This window comes from Podarcis filfolensis, assembly GCF_964270895.1.
Source record: "Podarcis filfolensis genome assembly, chromosome: 10".
NCBI lineage: Eukaryota > Metazoa > Chordata > Lepidosauria > Squamata > Lacertidae > Podarcis > Podarcis filfolensis.
Genome location: NC_139612.1, coordinates 71,183,484 through 71,206,081, shown reverse-complemented (window position 1 = coordinate 71,206,081; position 22,598 = coordinate 71,183,484). Strand labels below are relative to the sequence as shown.

Genomic DNA, 22,598 nt, shown 5'->3' with positions numbered 1-22,598 from the left:
TGAGAGTAATTTACTTGTCTCTGTGGGCCTGCCTCCGCTTAGCTTGCCAGAGTGACTAAAACATCTATTACTTTTATGCAAGATGTGAAGTATCTCTGCGCTATTTGATATCCGAAAGGAATGGACATGACAAGAAGCACAAACAAATTTGCATTAAAAAGCAGAGGTTCTGGTGGAGCATGTATGCATGTAGATAACATTTTCCGCCTTCCATTATATTTCCTGAAAATGCACCGAAGCGACTCAGAACCCAACCTAGGATTCCATCAGGTGGACGGACATCATTGCAATAGTCGTGGTTATCTGCAATCTTTTGCTCATTGCTCAGATACTTTATTCCATAAGGAAATTTCGACATGTACCAGAAGGCATAAAACAACTTCACGGTCAGGTGATCAGTTTCTCAGAATAAGCCAAAGAAACACACATTTAATAAACTAGCAGCCTGCAACAAGACAGACTGTCTTGGCCGTAGCCTTAAAAAACACCACAACCTGCCTGTTATGTTTAATGGAAATATTTCTCATTTTAGTAATGCAGATAACGTTCATAGTAATCTTCCGAGGCTATTGGAAGAACCAGCATATTCACGAACGGTGGTAAATGGTGGTGGTGACAGAAAAGTTGTGTGAAAGCTTCTTACTGCTCAGCACAAAATACTGTATTTTTCGCTCCATAGGGCGCACCGACCCATAGGATGCACTTAGTTTTTTTTGGGGGGGGGAATAAAGAAAAAAAAATTATTTCCCCGCCCCAAGGCGCGGGGCTGGGGCGGGGGAAACCTGAGCTTCCCCCGACCCCAGCCCCCAGAACAGGAAGCTCTCTGCAAGTCTTGGGAGACCAGCGCGACTTCCCGCCGGGCTCCCAGGCTTCCAGATATCTGCCTGAAGCCCAAACCAGGTCGGGGAACAGCGGGATGGCGCACTGCGCCTCCCCACTGTCCCCCGAGCTTGTGGGGCTGGTGGCGGGGAGAAGCTCGCTTCTTCCCGCCACCAGCCTGCAAACCAGGTCGGGGAACCGAAGCCCGGGACGTGCTGTGCAGCGCTCCCCGGGCTTCAAGATGCAGGCTGCTATCCGCAAGCAGCCCAGGGAGCCTGATGGGAACTCCCGCGGGCTCCCAAGGCTTGCGGAGAGTTTTCTGAAGCCTGGAGAGCGAGAGGGGTCGGTGCGCACCGACCCCTCTCGGTCTCCAGGCTTCAGCGAAAGCCTGCATTCGCCCCATAGGACGCACACACATTTCACCTTCATTTTTGGAGGGGGGAAAGTGCGTCCTATATGGCGAAAAATACAGTAGATTGTAGAAGTGGACCCAAGGTCCTCAGTCTTTTTTTCGGTTCCACCACCTAAACTTTCCATCTTTTTCTTAAAGCCAAATGCCCCAGTGCGAAGTACAGGCTCCCCAAGAGTGCATCTGACAAGCAAAAGGGATCTGAGGAAAGCAGGGTGAACATAGATACTGACGGAATCATAGAATTGTGGAAAGAGAAAGTTCTCCAAAGGTCCTCTAGTCCAAACCCTTGAGACACAGAAATCACAACTGAAGCATCCATGAGAGGTGGTCATCCAAGCTCGGTTTAAAAAGCTCAAAGGAACCAGAGTCCACCAGGGAGTCTGTTCCTTTACCAAACAGCTCTTACCGCCAGAAAGTTCTTCCTAATGTTGAGTCAGAATCTCCTTTCTTATCATCTGAGTCTACTGGTTCAGGTCCTCCACTGCAGGGCAGCAGAAAGCAAGCTTGCTCCATCTTCCATGTGATTCGTGCTTCAGATTTGTGGAGATGGCTATCTCATTCAAAGCAAAGTGGTTTAGTTGTGTGCCGTTAGTTAATGTTTCCGGGAAGTTATTAGCCAAATCCTCTGGAGGATGGAGAAATAATGTTTTTGAACAAGGAGTACAAGATGGGGTGATGGTTTGGGAGATTTTGTGTGCCTAACAGGAGTTATTGATGCAACACTGTAATACAAGGGTCACACGACTGGTGGCAGGCGATTCTTTCAGATTAGAGCCTTTTCAAGAAAAAAATGAAATGACACAAACCTTCTTAGAAATAGTAGAAAGTGACAGCAGTCACAAAATTAAAAGACGCCTGCTTCTTGGGAGAAAAGCGATGACAAACCTAGACAGCATCTTAAAAAGCAGAGACATCACCTTGCCAACAAAGGTCCCTATAGTTAAAGCTCTGGTTTCCCACTTCTGAACCCAAAAGCCTCTGCATCAGCAAAAGTATTAGGCATTCATGTTCTGCTTTAAATGTGGCAGCTAGACTGGTGACTGGGAGCGGCTGCCGAGACCACAAAACACCAGTCTTGAAAGACCAGCATTAGCTCCCAGTACGTTTCTGAGCACAATTCAAAGTGTTGGTGCTGACCTTGAAAGCCCGAAACGGCCTCGGCCCAGTATTCCTGAAGGAACGTCTCCACCCCCATCATTCAGCCCGGACACTGAGGTCCAGCTCTGAGGGTCTTTTGGTGGTTCCCTCACTGCAATAAGTGAGTTTACAGGGAACCAGGCAGAGGGTCTCCTTGGTGGTGGCGGCACCTGCCCCAGGGAACACCCTCTCATCGGATGTTAAGGAGATAAACAACTATCTGACTATCTGAGGTTTAGAAGACATCTGCAGGCAGCCCTGCTTGGGGAAGTTTTTAATGACTGATGTTTTAATGTATTCTTAATCTTTTGTTGGAAGCTGCCGAGAGTTGCTTGGGAAACCCAGCCCGATGGGCAGGGTATAATAATAATAATAATAATAATAATAATAATAATAATAATTTATTATTTATTTATACCCCGGCCATCTGGCTGGGTTTCCCCAGCCACTCTGGGCGGCTCCCAACAAAGCACCAAAATACAATAACCTATTAAACATTAAAAGCTTCCCTAAACAGGGCTGTCTTCAGATGACTTCTAAAAGTTTGGTAGGTTTTTCCCTGTAAGTAATAAATAAATAAGTAATAAATTATGATGATGATGATGATGATGATGATGATGATGATGATGATGATGGAAGCTGTAAAAGAATACTGCCGAAAGACCAGAAAAATCCCATATTCAAAACCTTCTCCATTCAGTCGATTCTTAATGCAATGGATGGGCTTCATGAAGTCATGCAAGTTTCCCATTGTCTGGTTTGAATTCACTAGGCTTCAGCGCCCCCCCCCCCCGCACCCCTCGTTCCTCTTTGAACCCCCACAAGGTAATCCCACTGCCCACCACAAGGGGTGCTGCTGCCCACTTTGGGAACCATTGACCCAGAGTTACCTTTGTGGACTTGGTTCCCTTTGGAGCAACTTGTGAGAGTTATTTACTCGTCTCTGTGGGCCTGCCTCCGCTTAGCTTGCCAGAGTGACTAAAACATCTATTCCTTTTATGCAAGATGTGAAGTATCTCTGCGCTAATTGATTGCAGAAAGGAATGGACATGGCAAGAAGCACAAACAAATTTGCATTAAAAAGCAGAGGTTCTGGTGGAGCATGTATGCATGTAGATAACATTTTCCGCCTTCCATTATATTTCCTGAACATGCACTGAAGCGACTCAGAACCCAACCCAGGATTCCATCAGGTGGACGGACATCATTGCAATAGTCGTGGTTATCTGCAATCTTTTGCTCATTGCTCAGATACTTTATTCCATAAGGAAATTTCGACATGTACCAGAAGGTATAAAACAACTTCACGGTCAGCTGACCAGTTTCTCAGAATAAGCCAAAGAAACGCATTTAATAAACTAGCAGCCTGCAACAAGACAGACTGTCTCGGTGGTAGCCTTAAAAAACACCGCAAACTGCCTGTTAGGTTTAATGGAAATATTTATGATTTTAGTAATGCAGATAACGTTCATAGTAATCTTCTGAGGCTATTGGAAGAACCAGCATCTTCACAAATGGTGGTAAATGGTGGTGGTGACAGAAAAGTTGTGTGAAAGCTTCTTACTGCTCAGCACAAAATAGACTGTAGAAGTGGACCCAAGGTCCTCAGTCTTTTTTTCGGTTCCACCACCGAAACTTTCCATCTTTTTCTTAAAGCCAAATGCCCCAATGCGAAGTACAGGCTCCCCAAGAGTGCATCTGACAAGCAAAAGGGATCTGAGGAAAGCAGGGTGAACATGGATACTGATGGAATTGTAGAATTGTGGAAAGAGAAAGTTCTCCAAAGGTCCTCTATTCCAAACCCTTGTGACGCAGAAATCGCAACTGAGGCATCCATGAGAGGTGGCCATCCAAGCTCTGTTTAAAAAGCTCAAAGGAACCAGAGTCCACCAGGGAGTCTGTTCCTTTGTCAAACAGCTCTTACCGCCAGAAAGTTCTTCCTAATGTTGAGTCAGAATCTCTTTTCTTATCATCTGAGTCTACTGGTTCAGGTCCTCCACTGCAGGGCAGCAGAAAACAAGCTTGCTCCATCTTCCATGTGATTCGTGCTTCAGATTTGTGGAGATGGCTATCTCATTCAAAGCAAAGTGGTTTAGTTGTGTGCCGTTAGTTAATGTTTCCGGGAAGTTATTAGCCGAATCCTCTGGAGGATGGAGAAATAATATTTTTGAACAAGGAGTACAAGATGGGGTGATGGTTTGGGAGATTTTGTGTGCCTAACAGGAGTTATTGATGCAACACTGTAATACAAGGGTCACACGACTGGTGGCAGGTGATTCTTTCAGATTAGAGCCTTTTCAAGAAAAAAACAAAATGACGCAAACCTTCTTAGAAATAGTAGAAAGTGACAGCAGTCACAAAATTAAAAGACGCCTGCTTCTTGGGAGAAAAGCGATGACAAACCTAGATAGCATCTTAAAAAGCAGCGAAATCACCTTGCCAACAAAGGTCCCTATAGTTAAAGCTCTGGTTTCCCCAGTAGTGATGTATGGAAGTGAGAGCTGGACCACAAAGAAGGCTGATCGCCGAACAATTGGTGCTTTTGATTTCTGGTGCTGGAGGAGACTCTTTTTTAAAAAAAATAATAATAATTTTTATTGCATTTTCCATCATACGAATTCATCATATCAAATTTTTTTCACAAATTTCAGCTTTTTAGACTTCCATCAGCTTCTGTGCAAATCATCCATATTTTTACATACTTTACGCATTCTTTAAATTTAATATTGCCTTTTAGTATACCCTTACTATCCAGTTCCTTTTTAACAATACTCCTCTAACTCTCACAAAACTTCTTTAAATCCCACTAGCGTTGTTTGTTCGTCACATATACTTTTCAGATATTCAGTAAATTTTCACCAGTCCTCGGTGAACTTGTGATCCCGTTGATATCTAATCTTCCCAGTTAGTTTGTCCAACTCTGCATAGTCCATAAGTTTCATTCTCCATTCTTCAAGGGTCGGTAGTTCTTCCTGTTTCCATTTCTGGGCCATTAATATTCTCGCCGCCGTAACTGCATATTGGAAAAGTTTGTAGTCCCTTCTGTTTATTTCACTTCCTGTTATTCCTAACAGAAAGGCTTCTGGTTTCTTTACAAATGTGTAAATTCATTATATATCATCTCCCAGAAACCCTTCACCTTCTTACATTCCCACCACATATGATAAAATGATCCTTCTTTTTCTTTACATTTCTAACACTTATTACATGTTTTAGATATCTTTCTATTTTCCTCATATTATTCTTTTCTCTATTTCTGTATACGAATGACTATAAAAGTCCAAGAATCCTTTTCTGATGCCTTTCGGGTTTTCTATCTCTTCTCCATCCACAATAATTTTACTGATTGTGTTTTGTTCCTTTCTTTTCTTAATTTGCCACGCAAGCCATTTGCCTGACTTATTAGCGAACTCAAAGTTTCTTTGTCTTAACTTTTTAATGTTCCATTCCACCTCTTTGTTTATTATCATTGCAAATTGCGTTTGCAAAACTTTGATATTTTGTTTTATTTTTGAGTTGTTAGGTTTCTTGATTAATTTTTGTTCATTGTCCATTATTTGTTTTAAGATTTCCTTCTTGCCCTTCTCTCTGTGCTTATTTCTGATTGCGTTCTGTTGAATGAAGAATCCTCTCATTACCGCCTTACTTGCATCCCAAACTGTACTCATCTTCGTACCTTTATTACAATTGTCCACAAAATATTCCATCAGCTTCTTTTGTGCATCCTGTAAAAAATTTTGGTCATCTAAGAGGTAGTCATTAATTCTCCATCTAAATGTTCTTTCTTCGTAGCCTTTAATCTCCAATTTTATTGGACTGTGATCTGAGATCACTCTTCTTCTTTTTTTTAAAAAAAGATATTTATTAAGATTTTCCATTTTATACAAACCAAAAGGAAAAAGAAAAAAGAGAAAAAATATTAAAAACACATAAATTTCATATCATATTTTCCAATAACATATTTCCCTGACCTCCTCATACCTCCCCTTCTTGTATTCCAGTTCAAATTGTTCATCCAGCAAATCCTTATCTCATAGCATTACAGCTATAAACCTTATTTTCAATCCATCTTCTTAAATTATTATAACTTATACTTTTACTTATGTACAGAAAAGAACTATTTTTTCATATTCTTATATACCATTACAGCTGATAACCCCTTAATTTCAATCCAACATCACTCAGTATTCCTTAATATTACAATATTTTTGCAAATAGTCTTTGAATTTCTTCCATTCTTCCTCTGCCGATTCTTCTCCCTGGTCGCGGATTCTGCCAGTCAGTTCTGCCAGTCCCATAAAGTCAATCAATTTCGTCTGCCATTCTTCCAAAGTGGGTAAATCTTGCGTCTTCCAATACTTTGCAATGAGTATTCTTGCTGCTGTTGTAGCATACATAAAGAAAGTTCTATCCTTTTTTAACACCAATTGGCCGACCATGCCCAGGAGAAATGCCTCTGGTTTCTTCACAAAGGTATATTTAAATACCTTTTTCAATTCATTATAGATCATTTCCCAGAAAGCCTTAATTCTTGGGCACGTCCACCAAAGGTGAAAAAAAGTACCTTCAATTTCTTTACATTTCCAACATTTATTATCGGGCAAATGGTAAATTTTTGCAAGCTTGACTGGGGTCATGTACCACCTATATATCATTTTCATAATATTTTCTCTTAAGGCATTACATGCCGTAAATTTCATACCTGTGGTCCACAACTGTTCCCAGTCAGCAAACATGATATTATGTCCAACATCTTATGCCCATTTAATCATAGCAGATTTAACCGTTTCATCCTGAGTATTCCATTTCAGCAGCAAGTTATACATTCTTGATAGTATCTTAGTTTTGGGTTCTAAAAGTTCTGTTTCTAGTTTGGATTTTCCCACCTGGAAGCCAATTTTCTTGTCCAAATTGTAAGCCTCCATTATCTGAAAATAATGAAGCCAATCTCGCACCTTATCTTTTAATTTCTCAAAACTCTGCAATTTCAACTTGTCACCTTCTTGTTCCAAAATCTCCCAATATTTTGGCCATCTGGCCTCCATATTGAGCTTTTTCTGAGCCTTCGCTTCCATTGGTGATAACCACCTTGGGGTTTTGTTTTCAAGTAAGTCTTTATATCTTGTCCAGACATTAAACAATGCTCTTCTGACAATATGATTTTTAAATGCTTTATGAGCTTTAACCTTGTCATACCACAGATATGCATGCCACCCAAAAACATTGTTAAAACCTTCTAAATCCAAAATGTCTGTGTTCTCAAGAAGTAGCCAATCTTTCAACCAGCAGAACGCTGCTGATTCATAGTAAAGTTTAAAGTCTGGCAGGGCAAATCCAGCCCTTTCTTTTGCATCAGTTAATATCTTAAATTTTATTCTTGGCTTCTTGCCCTGCCAGACAAATTTAGAAATATCTTTCTGCCACTTCTTGAAACAGTCCATCTTGTCCACAATTTGCAATGTTTGAAACAGAAACAACATTCTAGGCAATACATTCATCTTTATAGCTGCAATTCGACCCATCAAGGAAAGCTTCAAATTTGTCCAAATTTCTAAATCTTTTTTCACTTCCGCCCAACATTTTTCATAATTATCTTTAAACAAGTTCCCATTTTTTGCTGTCATGTTAACCCCAAGGTATTTCACTTTCTTCACAATAGATAAACCTGTTTCATTCTGAAACTTCCCTCTTTCAATCGGTGTTAAGTTTTTCTCCAAAACCTTAGTTTTTGACTTATTCAATTTAAATCCTGCCACTTGACCAAATTCTTGAATTAGTTCTAAAACTCTTTTGGTACTAGATTCTGGCTCCTGTAACGTCAAAACTAGATCATCTGCAAATGCTCTCAATTTATACTGTTTGGCTCCGACCTGAGATCACTCTTGGCTGGATTTCAATTTGTAGAATTCTTGGAGTTAGTTCGTTTAAGACCCAAATTTGATCTATTCTTGACATTGACTGATTTGGTTCCGAATAAAATGTAAACTGTTTCTCTAGTGGATGTCTGAGTCTCCAAATATCAATTAAATTACAATTCTTCGTCATCAAAAAGAGTCTTAGGTAGTTTTCCTTCTTTGCTAACTTCTTTATGTCTTAACCTGTCCGTTTCCATTGAAACTACTCCATTCATGTCTCCCATTACTATAATTTTTTGATCCATGTATTCAAACAGTCTTTCTTCCAAATTCTTGTAAAAATCAGTCTTATTTCCATTAGGTGCATAGATCCCGACAATTATTAATTTTTCGCCTTGCCATTTGATCTGGACAGCAATAATTCTTCCTTCTTCATCCTTAAAAATTTGCTGGGCTTCAATTTTGTTTCTTACGTATAATACAACCCCTCTCTTTTTCCCTTTGTCAGAAGATATGAATTCATTTCCTAATCTTTTATTAATCAACATTTTCCTGCGTTTTCTTGCCACATGTGTCTCTTGCAAACAAATAATGTCCAAATTTTTCCTTTTTAAATATTGTTCAATTTTATTTCGTTTTTTCCTGTCATTCATTCCATTAATATTCCAATTCCATAATTTCAGCGCCATAGTGAACTCCTAAATAAATTAATTTAAATTATTATTTTTTATAATCTGTCAACTTCTTGTTCTTCTTCTTGTTCCTCATCCGTCTTTTCCCCGTTCTCCTCCTTCTTCTCTTCCAAATGCTTCCCCCCTAGGGGATCTACTCCTCCAACTGCTCCTTTTACTTCTTCCTCTTCTTCTGTTAATTCCTTGTATCTTCTCTGGAATTTACCCACTTCCTCAGGGCTAGTAAGTCTGTGCTTCTTGCTTTTATAAAAAAAGGAAATCCCCTGCAGGAATTCCCATTTAAATTCAATCTTGTTCTTCTTAAGAATTTGCACCAGTGGTTTATATGGGTCTCTTCATTTCAACAATCTAATTGGGATGTCTTTAAAGATGATTATATAGTTCCCATCGATATTTAGTCTTTTTTCTCTATTTTTTTGAAGTATCAAATTTCTCATTTCTCTATCTTTAAAAGTAATTAGGCAATCTCCTGGAACCTTCCTTGACTTTGTTGTTCTTACTCTCATCCTAAATGCATTTTGCACTGTTCTCGCAACCTCTTCATTTTGTAACTCTAACCATTGTGCTATCTCTGTTATTAATTTCTCTCTAATGTTCTCTCCTTGAACCTCAGGCACAGCTCTCAGCCTGAGGTTCACCTCCCTCTGCCTCAATTCGTTCATGGCAATTGCATCCCATATCTCCTCCTGTGACTTGTTGATTTCTGATAGTCCCACTTTGATTTTCTCTTCCTCATGCTTCACTTCCTTCATTTCAGTTCTTGTCTTCTTCATCCCTTCCTCTAGGGATTGTGTTCTTCTAGATACCTCTTTAATTTGACCTTTCAGCTCGTTTACTGTCTCATCAATTTTTTTATCCATTTTTCCAATTCTCGTATCCACTTGTTCTAATTTTTCTTCTAAGTTCTTTTCGCTTTGCCTGATTTCTGCAAACATTTTTAATATTTCTCCCTTGAAGTCTGATTCTTGTTTTGATCCTCTTCTATCTGCTGGTGTTCCCCCCTCTCCTCCTTTCTTCAGTTGATGAGACATTTCCACAAATATGCTTTAAACACTTCTCACATAATAATCCAAATTGAATTTATGAAAATAAATTCTCACCACCACTTACTACACAACCTTATATAAACCTTGCCCAAGGTATAAATATATCCAATTAACTTCAAGTTTGGTATTCAATATCTTTTTAAATTTGTAATTTAGTCCTTTATTAATTCTAATTTCAAATCTTCACTTTAATGTCCAATTATCTTCGGCCCAGTCGGATCCTTAAACTTAGAAAAAGTAAAAACTTAAAACCTAAACCAAATGAATATGTTCTTCTTGCCACCAATTAGGCTATTCCTTTTGAAATCTTAGTACTCCATTTATAATCAAATTTTTAATCCAGTTTTGTTCCAGCTGTGCCGCCAAAAAAAAGTTTATTCTACTCCTAAAAATCAAAGTTTAAAGTTTAAAATCTTCTGCCACCAATTAGGCTATTCCTTTCGAAACCTTTATAATCAGGTTGTATTTCAAATTGTAATCCAGTTTAGATTTATAATCCACTTTAGCCTCTTAATTATACCAAAGAAGATTTAAAAATTTTAAAAGTGGTCTCCACATAAAAAATAATATCCAAATGTTTATATCCAAATAAAGGGTAATATAATCCTTACACTTATATCCAAATGAAGAAGATCCAAGCAAATACTCCGCAAAAGCCCGGTAATGAGGAAAAGGAGGAAAAAAACAGAAAAGCCCAACCCCTTCTGAAGGGTAAAAAAAAATACACCAAACCAAAGAGAACAGGAAAAACAAGTTGTAATTTCTCTTCTGACCATCGGGGGCCCAGACTCAAAAAATTAAGCAAGGAGTCTATAAGTCAAACTTTACTTAGAGTTTTTCTAAGAGAAAAAAAACCCAAAGGTAGCAGTGGCCAATGAAAAAATGAAATAAGTCCATCTAAATAATAACTCCCCCCAAAAGGATATGCAGAAATACCCAAAATAAATCGAAAAAAGATCCTTTTCACGATTGTCTCCGTCCGTAAAAAGAAACAATGGAGTCGGAAGCTCTTCTTCCATTGCGCAGTTTTTTTTAAAGTGAAACTGGAAATGTTTTTCCTTCTTTTTTCTCTCACAGTTACAAAGAGGACCTTCAAATTCCAATTTTAGTCCCTCTGTCCCCCCTTTTAACTTTGTTCCTCCTTAAGTTATTCAGTATCCTCTTTAAAAGTTATTTCTTTGTCAGTCAAACAGGGGGCGGGGGGAAACAATAGCCGCTAGCGGCAACTCACTTCCCTTTCTCCAGCTTTTCTTGTATGATGCGTCTAAGCTGATTGCAGATGACGGCTGACCTCTGTATTTATTTCTTTCGTATCCGAATCCTTCTTGATGTTGCAATCCCCTTTTTTAAATCAATTTGGGGTCGAACTCCTTGCGTTTGAGAATTAAGCGCTTCCCCTGCAAGCTCGGGGCTTCTTTTTCCGGAGGTAGCTATGGCTTCCCTTCAGTCCGCTTCTCCCCCCCGCCACACTCTTCGCTCCTACCGGGAGTTACCTGGCGGCCGGGTGGTCTGCGTTTTCGGCTTCCGTGGGAACCTGAGTATCTGGACACATTCCAGGTACTATTTCTGGGGGCCACTGTGCCCTGTGGCACCCCTAAATCCTCCGAAAAACCCGGGATTCTTCACTGGGAAAAATCCCCGCTTGCGACGGGATCGCGCTCAACCGGAAGTCCCGGTGCTGGAGGAGACTCTTGAGAGTCCCATGGACTGCAAGAAGATCAAACCTCTCCATTCTGAAGGAAATCAGCCCTGAGTGCTCACTGGAAGGACAGATCCTGAAGCTGAGGCTCCAATACTTTGGCCACCTCATGAGAAGAGAAGACTCCCTGGAAAAGACCCTGATGTTGGGAAAGATGGAAGGGACAAGGAGAAGGGGACGACAGAGGACGAGATGGCTGGATAGTGTTCTCAAAGCCACCAGCATGAGTTTGACCAAACTGCGGGAGGCAGTGGAAGACAGGAGTGCCTGGCGTGCTCTGGTCCATGGGGTCACGAAGAGTCGGACACGACTAAACAACAACAACAACAAACTAATAAGAACTTATCCGCTCCTCTCATTCATGCTCACCAGATGGGCAGACTCACTAAAAGAGGTGATCAATCTCTTTTAAGAGTTTTCATACGGCCTCCTGTTCAGTAGGATAGCAATGCGCTGTGCCAGGGATTTTTCAGCCTTTATATAGTTTCACTATGTATAAGTCTTAGCATAGCTTTCGTCACGCTGATTCCTCATATTATCTTTGTGAATAGTTCTTTGTCTCAGCATGTCCTTTGTGAACAGTTATTTGTCTCAACATATCCTCAACTCATCCAAACATCTGGTACATCCTGCTTATCCATCCTGTTTTGTACATTCCATTAGCTGGTTCAACAGTCCCTCTTTCTTTATCTTCAGAATCAAACAATCTCTTTATCTTCAGAGTCACATACCATCTGGTTTTACTCACACTCAAAACATACATATCTCCATTCATACTCTAAGACACTCATAGGCCTCACACAAGTAGGCCACCCAAAATAACCCACGAGTTTATATATCAGGTGCACTCTCAATATAAAACAACTGTATGAAAATAAATGAATTGGATTGCTGTATGGATCAGGGACTGGATAAAACTGGAAAAGGAAGAAGCATTGGACTTTGAAGGTCACTGTAATGGGAATTGGGGTTGCTTGTGGGTAAATTCCAAACTGCTCCCAGCTGTTGGGGTAGCTAAACCTTTCCCTGATATGACAGCCCTTACAAGGCGACTGTCTCAGTCACTGGCAGAATCCGTCAGTGGGCGTTCCCTAAACTTCTTCCAACATAAAAGCTGTTTGACGCCAAGTCTCCTCCTAGCCTCTCTGCGCAGAAGTCTCCTGCGCAGAGTGGGCATGGCCAGCGGAGGTCCTGGGCTCTCCCCGCTGGACCCTGTGGAAGGGTCTTGGAGCCCTCTCTCCGAAAACCTTTCCTCCTCCCCTTCTTTCCTGGTGTCACGCTTATTTCCTTCCCCAATGGAAGTATTCTCCCTCTCCCTGCTGGTCCCTTCTCCTGCATCATCGGAGAGCCCTACCTCCGCTCTGCGCTCCGATGTCAGTTCCCTGACAGTCACAATAACAGTTTTGGATGGCATGCATATTTATGGTATGGGAAAGGAAAAGTGCATAAAGGATTCTACAATCATATAATTAGGAAATCATTAATGAGGGTTTGGGATGCGGGTGGCACTGTGGGTTAAACCACAGAGCCTAGGACTTGCCGATGAGAAGGTCGGCGGTTCGAATCCCCACGACGGGATGAGCTTCCGTTGCTCGGTCCCTGCTCCTGCCAACCTAGCAGTTCAAAAGCATGTCAAAGTGCAAGTAGATAAATAGGTACCGCTCCAGTGGGAAGGTAAACGGCATTTCTGTGCGCTGCTCTGGCTCGCCAGAAGCAGCTTAGTCATGCTGGCCACATGACCTGGAAGCTGTACGCCAGCTCCCTCAGCCAATAAAGCAAGATGAGCACCGCAACCCCAGAGTCGGCCACAACTGGACCTAACGGTCAGGGGTCCCTTTACCTTTACCTTATGAGGGTTTGGGAGAGATATAAAGATTTGACAGAACCAAAGACACTTTGGTGGCTCTCACCAATTGAAGCTTTATTGCTCAAACCACTTGGCAAGAAAGGGAAGTGGCTTACATACAGTGATTTATTAAAAGATCAAGAAGGAAAAATGAAATTAAAAGAATATGAGGTAATAAAAGACCATTTTCAGAATTGGCTACATTATAGGCAGCTACATGAAATGTATAAAGAAGACAAGAAGAAAGGATTTAGTTACACCCCTTCTAGATTTCAAAAGGAAGTCATAGAAGGGAAGGTGAAGTTGCTGAAGGGTGCATATAGTATTCTGCTAGAATGGGAAACAAAAGATGAGAGGTGAAATCGGTCATGATCCAATAGGCACAAGATATAGGCCATAACATACAATTTGAAGACTGGGAAAAATTGTGGAAAACAGACTTAAAATTTACAGATTGCTCTCTTTCGAAAGAAAATTATATGAAAATGATGTATAGATGGTACATAACGCCAGTACAGATAGCAAAAATGGATTGCTGACTTTCTGAATCAGATAAACACACGCCAATAAATGAGAATTTTGACAGAATGCAGAGTAAGATTTGCAGCTGGATTCAGATCCAGTCTTTGGCCTTCATTCAACCCAGTGTTGCCCCTAAGCAGCTGCCTAAAACCTCAGCGGCCAGTCTTGGTTCAGATTCATTTAATGGACAATTACTGGCCCAAAGTCACCCACTGAGCTTCATGGCTGAGTGGGGATTTGAAACATGGGCTCTCCCAGACCCTAGTCCAATTGTTTCTCCATTATTTTCTAATATTATATTTCCTGCAATTTCTGCTGCCTGGACAGCTGCTCATGCATAGAGCTTTCAAAGGAAAGTGGTCGGGGTGTGCTTTTGGGTTGAGTGCATCTGTCCGATTATTACAAACTCATAATGAATATGACACCCCCATACCCTTCACAATATTATCTATAAAGACTCTGAAACTATCACAAAGAGGAGAAGTTAAAGTTGCCATGATTTTCAGCAACTGAAGCAGAGAACGACAGACAGAAAAGTGAGTAGCTTTCCCAGATTGCTATTTTTTTGCCCAGTCCTTGAAGAGGTGTTCAGTGGCACCAGATTCTCACAGCAGTTTTGAAGTGGAACTAAAGGGTTTTTTTTTAAAAAAAAAAAGGTAAAGGACCCCTGGATGGTTAAGTCCAGTCAAAGGTGACTATGGGGTTGCAGCGCTCATCTCGCTTTCATGCAGAGGGAGCCAATGTTTGTCCACAGACAGCTTTCTGCGTCATGTGGCCAGCAGGACTAAACCGCTTCTGGTGCAATGGTACACTGTGACGGAAACCGGAGCGCACAGGAACGCCGTTTACCTTCCTGCCACAGCAGTACCTATTTATCTACTTGCGCTGGCGTGCTTTCGAACTGCTAGGTTGGCAGGAGCTGGGACAGAGCAACGGGGGATCACCCCGTCGCAGGGATTCGAACCGCTAACCTTCTGATTGGCAAGCCCAAGAGGCTCAGGGGTTTAGATCACAGTGCCATTGCAGAGATGAAGCCAAAAGTTGGCAAATTTCAAAGCTGGGGAGGTGTTTCAGCTGGGGAGCGGGTGCATTCAACACAGTCACAAACATTAAATCTCAAACGCTGATGTTATATTTCATGGCAAAGAAATTAAGAGTCAATAAAACACATTCTTTTCAAATGAGAAAAGGAAAATCCCAAACTGTCATTGGAAAAGCAAACTTCTCTGGACCATCAATTAGATTTTTTTAATCTAGGAGAGAGAGAGAGAGAGAGAGAGAGAGAGAGAGAGAGAGAGAGAGAGATGTACTGTATTAGGCGAATATGTTTGAAGCCTTTTTTCCAGCTTTGTTTCAGCTCGGATCCAGTGCTGCATATACAGTTGAAAGGTAGATTCTCCTCCACTGGAGGTTTTTAAACAGAGATTATTATTATTATTATTATTATTATTATTATTTACACCCCACCCATCTGGCTGGGTTTCCCCAGCCACTCTGGGCAGTTTCCAACAAGATATGAAAAATACAATGAAACATCAGACATTAAAAACTTCCCTAAACAGATTGAATCTGTCAGGAAATATTTAGCTGTGGTTTCTGTTTCGCAGGGAGTTGAGCTAGCTAGACGACCCTTGGAGTCCCGTTGCAACTCTAGAACTCTATAATTCTTTGAATCCTATATTTCAACCACTTAAATTTCACCAGCCCTCTAGTTTAAGCTTACTACATGATCCCCACTGCCAACCCAGAGAGACATTCCAGGAATCAGGATCCTGGAGTCTCAGAAGCTAGTGATTTTTTTTTGATTTTTTTTTTTTTTTTTGCTAGTGATCAATCTAGTATCCAGGGAATAGGATCCAGGAAAATCCAAACAGGAAACCGGTTTAGGTAAAAATGAAAGAAAAACATTTTCAGAGGAAAAAGGGAGGTGGGGAGGAAACTAAAATATTTTGGGACAATGAGGATACCTTAAGGTCCACCTGAGCCCTGATATCCCAGCTTGAGAGAGCCAGCTTGGCAAAGTGGTTGGACTTGGACCTGTGAGATCAAGGTTTTTGAATCCCCACTCAGCCTGGAAGCTCATTGGGTGATCTCGGGCCAGTCACGCCTTCTCTGCCTAACCAACCTCTCAGGTATGTTATGAGGGTGAAATGGGGAGATGAAGAACTATGAACAGCGTCTGGAGCTCCTTAGAGGAAAGAAAGTGGCATATAAAGCCAATAAATAAAAAGGAATAAACTTGACTACAACAGAGTCATGTCAACTCCCAGGAAAATAAGTATTTTCTTATAGGGTGGGGAATTGGATACAAGATAGGAAACTTAGTCTACTGGAGAGCGAGTGTCTCTATGTATTCCTTAATCTACTTCTTCTTCTCTCTGCAAGTACAGATGGGGCCAGTCACTTCCTTCCTTCCTAAACTCCTGGTCATCACCTTTCTCCTGCAAGGTACATCCAAGCTGGACTCCTCAATCTCTCTTTCAGATGAGGCAAGCCAAGATGAATCAGGATGGCTTAGCACTCAGGTGCAGTGGGGATTCCTTCCTGCTGGTATGCAGTGGTGGAGCCATCACTTAGTGGTGGAGCATAGACTATGCATGGTAAAGGTCCTACGCTGGACCCACAATATCTCCAGTTTAAATGAGGATCAGGTAGCAGGTAATAGTAAAAACACTTCTCTCCCAGACACACCACAGACACAAGGTCTTCCCGTAACAACAACAACAACAACAATAATAATAATAATAATAAATTTTATTTATATCCCGCCCTCCCCAGCCGAAGCCAGGCTCAGGGCGGCTAACAACAATAAAACAGTACAAAAGTACAACACAAACAACACTCTAAAATCATTCATTATAAAATTAATTCAAATCAAGCCACTGGCAACCATTGGGCCAGAGCTCCGTGAAGATTGCCGAGGGAGGGAGTCAGGCTGTGCCCTGGCCAAAGGCCTGGTGGAACAGCTCTGTCTTGCAGGCCCTGCGGAAAGATGTCAAGTCCCGCAGGGCCCTAGTCTCTTGTGACAGAGTGTTCCACCAGATTGGAGCCACAGCCGAAAAAGCCCTGGCTCTAGTTGAGGCCAGCCTAACCTCTCTGCGGCCTGGCACCTTCAAGATGTTTTTATTTGAAGACCGTAAGTTTCTCTGTGGGACATACCAGGAGAGGCGGTCCCGTAGGTACGAGGGTCCTAGGCTGTATAGGGCTTTAAAGATTAAAACCTTAAACCTGATCCTGTACTCCACTGGGAGCCAGTGCAGCTGCTATAGCACCGGATGAATGTGATCTCGCAGCGAAGACCCCGTAAGGAGTCTCGCTGCAGCATTCTGCACCTGCTGGAGTTTCTGGGTCAGTCTCAAAGGCAGCCCCACGTAGAGCGAGTTACAATAATCCAGCCTGGAGGTGACCGTCACGTGGATCACAGTGGCTAGGTCAGGGCAAGAGAGGTAAGGAGCCAACTGCTTAGCTTGGCGGAGATGGAAAAATGCCGCCTTTGTTATAGCTGCAATCTGCGCCTCCATGGAAAGGGAGGTGTCGAAGATTACACCCAAACTCTTAACGGACAGTGCTGGCACTAATTGCGCCCCCGCAAGAGATGGGAGTTGCCCCCCCAATCCCATATCGTCCTGTCCCAGCCACAGGACCTCTGTCTTCAAAGGATTTAGTTTCAACCGGCTCCCACGTAACCATCCAGCCACAGTTTCCAAACATCTGGTCAGTGTGTCTGGGGCCGAGTCAGGACAAATAAGTCCTTCTGGCTTTGTTTTCCCCCAAATCACTTTTCTCATGGAGGAACAGACTATCAATGACTATCCAGGACCAGTAGAACATGTCCTGAGTACAATCTACTGGGGATCAAGCATGACAGAGTCCAGTTGTCCTCATGCCCTTGAATGTGCATCTACCACCTCCTTCAGGTGCTTCTTGACTCCTCTTCCCAAATTAGTCTTTGCCTGTATCTATAGCCGCTGCATTATAGTCATCACACCCTGTGTGATGTCACACAAAGAACTCCGCACACAGCGTTGAGCAAATCTGTATCTGAATTCTGACCTACTCTTCCCCACAAGAAGTTATATTTTATATACATGGCACGTCCACACTGGAGGAAAATGTGGAGGTCTCACCATTGATGTAGAGATGTCCACATGACGTTCTCCTCACCCCAGTGCTGTCCTGGACCTTCCCCTTTTAAATGCAGTGAGGAGAGGTCGATTCTTGGAAAATCCAGATAAGAACACCATCAACACCACCCTATGTGAAATGGAAAAGATTTGGGCCAACACTGTGGTGGGGTCCATATTTTGTTCCAATGTGGATAAGCCCATAGGTGAATTAGGTGTTACAGGATTGCAGTTTAAGGGGGTAAACCTATTGAATGCAGCTTGTATAGGATTGCATTTTCTGCTTTGCAATTAATCGTTCACTCAAGCAAGCAATTCAACACAAATAACTCAGTATAAATGTTTAAATATAGCCATCTTCAAATATCTAAAGGACTGACACAAGGAAGATGGAGCACACTTGTCTTCTGCCATTCCAGAGGGTGGGACTCAAACCAATGACAGGAGATTCCAACTAAACATCAGGGTTAACTTTCTGACAGCAAGAGCTGTTCGAGTAGGGTTGCCATATTTCAAACAGTGAAAATCCAGACAGAAAGTTGTTGAGCTGTTGTTGTTGCTGTTTGCCCCAAGTTGCTGAGCTTATTTTGCAAAATCACATAGATAATTTACATTTTTGAGCTATTTTTATGGAAAGCTTTGGGCAAAATCACATCGATAATTGACGTTTTTGAGCTATTTTTATGGAAAGCTGATGAAAACGACACTGCCAACATGGGTTGCCAAACGTCCAAATTTCCCCCCGAAATTTTGACAATTTTTGCCCGGACACTGCTACCAACTGCAGTGTTCGAGATGTGTCCAGGAGATTCAGGTTGTATGACAACTCTGCATTCGACAGAGGAATGGATTCCCTCAGAAGCTGGTGAACTTTCCTTCATTGGAAGTTTTAAACAGAGTTTGGTTGATGTTCTTCAGTTGTGATTCCTGCTTTGCAAAGTGTTGGACTATTGGGCCCCTTCCAATTCTACAGTTCTATGATCCTATGATTCTAAGTGAAATATACTCAGAGTCGCAAAGTGATTTCATGCTCTTTATTCAGCTCATAGTGGTGAGGACGAAAATGAATGAATGTCCCCTCAGAGTATCGGCTTATATAAATTATTTACACAATGGGCTGCACGTGATTGGCTAATTCCGGAATTCTCCTGTAAGCCAATCAGGTTGTGGATTCACTTCTATCTGCAGCATGATTGGGTGGTTCCTGCCGACCAATCATACTGCTGCATTGTTCTAAGACCAATCAGACTGCTGTATTCTGTATCCTATTGTTCTAGGACCAATCAGACTGCTGCATTTTGGATCCTATTGTTCTAGGACCAATCAGACTGCTGCAGTTTGGATCCTATTCAACTCAGTATATAACACTAAGTGTAATTGAAATTTGTTGATTGTATTTAAATTACAGTTAAGGGCATGACTTTGCTACACCCCCTCACCAAGATTTTCTCTCCTCTAGCAGGCGCAGAAGCAAGTCCCTGCCCAGAGAGATGGATGTTCTTTGGTGGAAGTTGCTATGCATTATTTGAGAATCCCCTATCTTGGAATGATGCAGAGGTAAGAAGCTATTCTTGGAATATTGCAGTCTGTTCAACTACTAAGAAAATTCTCAAAGTATTTTCCTAATAATCTTCTCACGGAGTAATCATGACCCAATGCATTCAAAATTATAAAAGGAAGGTATGCATTTATGTGCCGTACACAGCGTGGTGGTGGGAAGAGAAGGTCTATTTAAAAACTCAAACCACTAACTGGCAAAACGATCTCTTGTTCTTTCTATCTGATTTGTTATCAAATAAAATTCAGTGCTGATTCCATAGAAGCATAAGAGTCTATATCACACAAAGTAGACGTAAGTAAAGATGCCGTTTCTAATTTTGCGATCTTTATGCTCAAGAATGTTTGAGCTCACCTGGAGCCCTAACCCTAACCCTAGATACTTTGTGGGGCTGATCCTGCCAACCCAAGCTGGCCACTGAAATTCATCCCCCTGGGGTGGGATGGAGTCAAAGAGGGCACCCTCTAGGGTGAAAACCTTAACTCTTTATCTCTCTCAGGCAGATTGCCAAACGCAGAAGCAAGGAGCACATCTGGCTTCCATCCTTGATGACCACGAGATGAAGACAATAGCAGCCTATATTCGTTTCAATCAAGAAAAAAATTCTGCGGTCTGGATTGGGCTGTTTGCCCACAAGGCGAGTGAGGTGTGTACAGGAAGCTTCTAGTTTTGTTTTGTTTTGTTTCTTCTTCCTCTCCATATTCTGTGCCCGAGGAAACTGCAGATCGAAAGCTTAGGAAGATGCCGCTGAACCAAGAAAGTGTGCCCTACGTTAGAAGAAGAGGCCATTGTGCCAGAAATTTTCAAATATTTGAAAATTCACTGCCATGCAGTGTGGAGAACAGTATCCCCATCACTTCTTCAACTAAATGGAGAGAAGCCTCTCTTACAGGACTGGCCCTCCCCTGAGGTGGGGTGAAGCAGTCATGGCAGAACCCCAAGAGGTAGCACCGCCACGGTCACCCCACACCACCTCTGTCAAGAAAAGAGAAAAGGCGCTGGGAGCAGTGCCTGCTACTGGCAAGATCACGTGTGACCTTGTCAAAATCTCGCGAGAGCTTGCTGAAACCCGTCCTGCTGCTTCGCAGGCACAGCCACCCATGCCTTTGGCAGCAGTGAGGAGGGGCAGCACATTCCCATTTCTCATAGAATCATAGAATCATAGAATAGAATCATAGAATCATAGAGTTGGAAGAGACCACAAGGGCCATCGAGTCCAACCCCCTGCCAAGCAGGAAACACCATCAGAGCACTCCTGACATATGGTTGTCAAGCCTCTGCTTAAAGACCTCCAAAGAAGGAGACTCCACCACACTCCTTGGCAGCAAATTCCACTGTCGAACAGCTCTTACTGTCAGGAAGTTCTTCCTAATGTTTAGGTGGAATCTTCTTTCTTGTAGTTTGGATCCATTGCTCCATGTCCGCTTCTCTGGAGCACCAGAAAACAACCTTTCTCCCTCCTCTATGTGACATCCTTTTTTATATTTGAACATGGCTATCATATCACCCCTTAACCTCCTCTTCTCCAGGCTAAACATGCCCAGCTCCCTTAGCCGTTCCTCATAAGGCATCGTTTCCAGGCCTTTGACCATTTTGGTTGCCCTCCTCTGGACACGTTCCAGTTTGTCAGTGTCCTTCTTGAACTGTGGTGCCCAGAACTGGACACAGTACTCCAGGTGAGGTCTGACCAGAGCAGAATACAGTGGCACTATTACTTCCCTTGATCTAGATGCTATACTCCTATTGATGCAGCCCAGAATTGCATTGGCTTTTTGAGCTGCCGCGTCACACTGTTGGCTCATGTCAAGTTTGTGGTCAACCAAGACTCCTAGATCCTTTTCACATGTACTGCTCTCAAGCCAGGTGTCACCCATCTTGTATTTGTGCCTCTCATTTTTTTTGCCCAAGTGCAATATATTACATTTCTCCCTGTTAAAATTCATCTTGTTTGTTTTGGCCCAGTTCTCTAATCTGTCAAGGTCGTTTCTCCTCAGGCGGTGGAACAGGACGTGTCATTCCCTGCTCTTTGCTACTTGGGATAGGATCGAATTCCACAGAGGGAAGGAGAAGGTCCAAGGACAGTGAGGGAACAAAGGCCACTCCATCCTTCCTTATTGTATTTTAATATTCTGTTGGAAGCCTCCCAGAGTGGCTGGGGAAACCCAGCCAGATGGGCAGGGTATAAATAAATAATAATAATAATAATAATAATAATAATAATAATAATAATAATAATTATTATTATTATTATTATTATTATTATTATTATTATATGGAGGAGAGGCAACTCGGCCATCACTGTTGAGGTGCTACAGCCTCTTAACTTCCTCCTTCCCAGTGCTCCTGTCATAAGAGCGACAGCTAAGTTCTTTTTGGATCAGAGCGTTTTCAAGAAAGACAGAATGACACAGATCTCTTCAGAATACAACCCTTTATTGATTAACTGGTAAGAGCTAATAAGGGCTCATTCACTCCTCTCATTCATACTCACCAGATGGTTGGACCCACTAAGAAAGGTGATCAGCCTTTCTTAAGAGTCTGTTGGGTGGCTTTCCTCTGCAGTCAGACAGCCAATGCACCTTGCCAGGGCTTTGCAGCTTCTTAAATAGTCTCCTCTCTCATAGGAATCAATGTTCCCTTTGTTACACTGGTCCCTCATGATGTCCTCATGAAGAGTCTCCCACAGTCTGGCTTCTGTCATGCTGCCATGCTGTCTCCATGAATAGCTTGCTTGTTTCAACATGTCTTCAGTTTGTCCTCTAATTCACCCAGACATTTGGTACATCCTGCTTTTGTTGCAGTCCATTAAGTCATCCATCCAGTTTTGCCCAGTCCATTAACTGGCTCAATAGTTCTTTATCTTTGACTCAACAACCTCTTTATCTTTT

At 42.1% G+C, this 22,598-nt stretch overlaps 1 protein-coding gene across 5 annotated transcripts in view; it reads left to right on the top strand.

The window, feature by feature from the left end:
- Positions 1-22,598, top strand: part of LOC310743107 (C-type lectin-like) — a 37,742-nt gene that overhangs the window by 1,117 nt on the left and 14,027 nt on the right. The window contains exons 1-4 of one of the 5 annotated variants that reach the window (XM_083573222.1): positions 3,077-3,193; positions 16,419-16,476; positions 19,615-19,709; positions 20,210-20,356. In XM_083573222.1, coding sequence (XP_083429348.1) covers positions 16,419-16,476; positions 19,615-19,709; positions 20,210-20,356 — 300 coding nt within the window. In that variant the 5' untranslated portion in view covers positions 3,077-3,193. Of the gene's footprint in view, positions 1-3,076; positions 3,194-16,418; positions 16,477-18,113; positions 18,359-19,611; positions 19,710-20,209; positions 20,357-22,598 lie in introns of those variants that run through there. The other 4 variants (XM_083573220.1, XM_083573223.1, XM_083573221.1 and 1 more) reach the window with 4 other exon arrangements.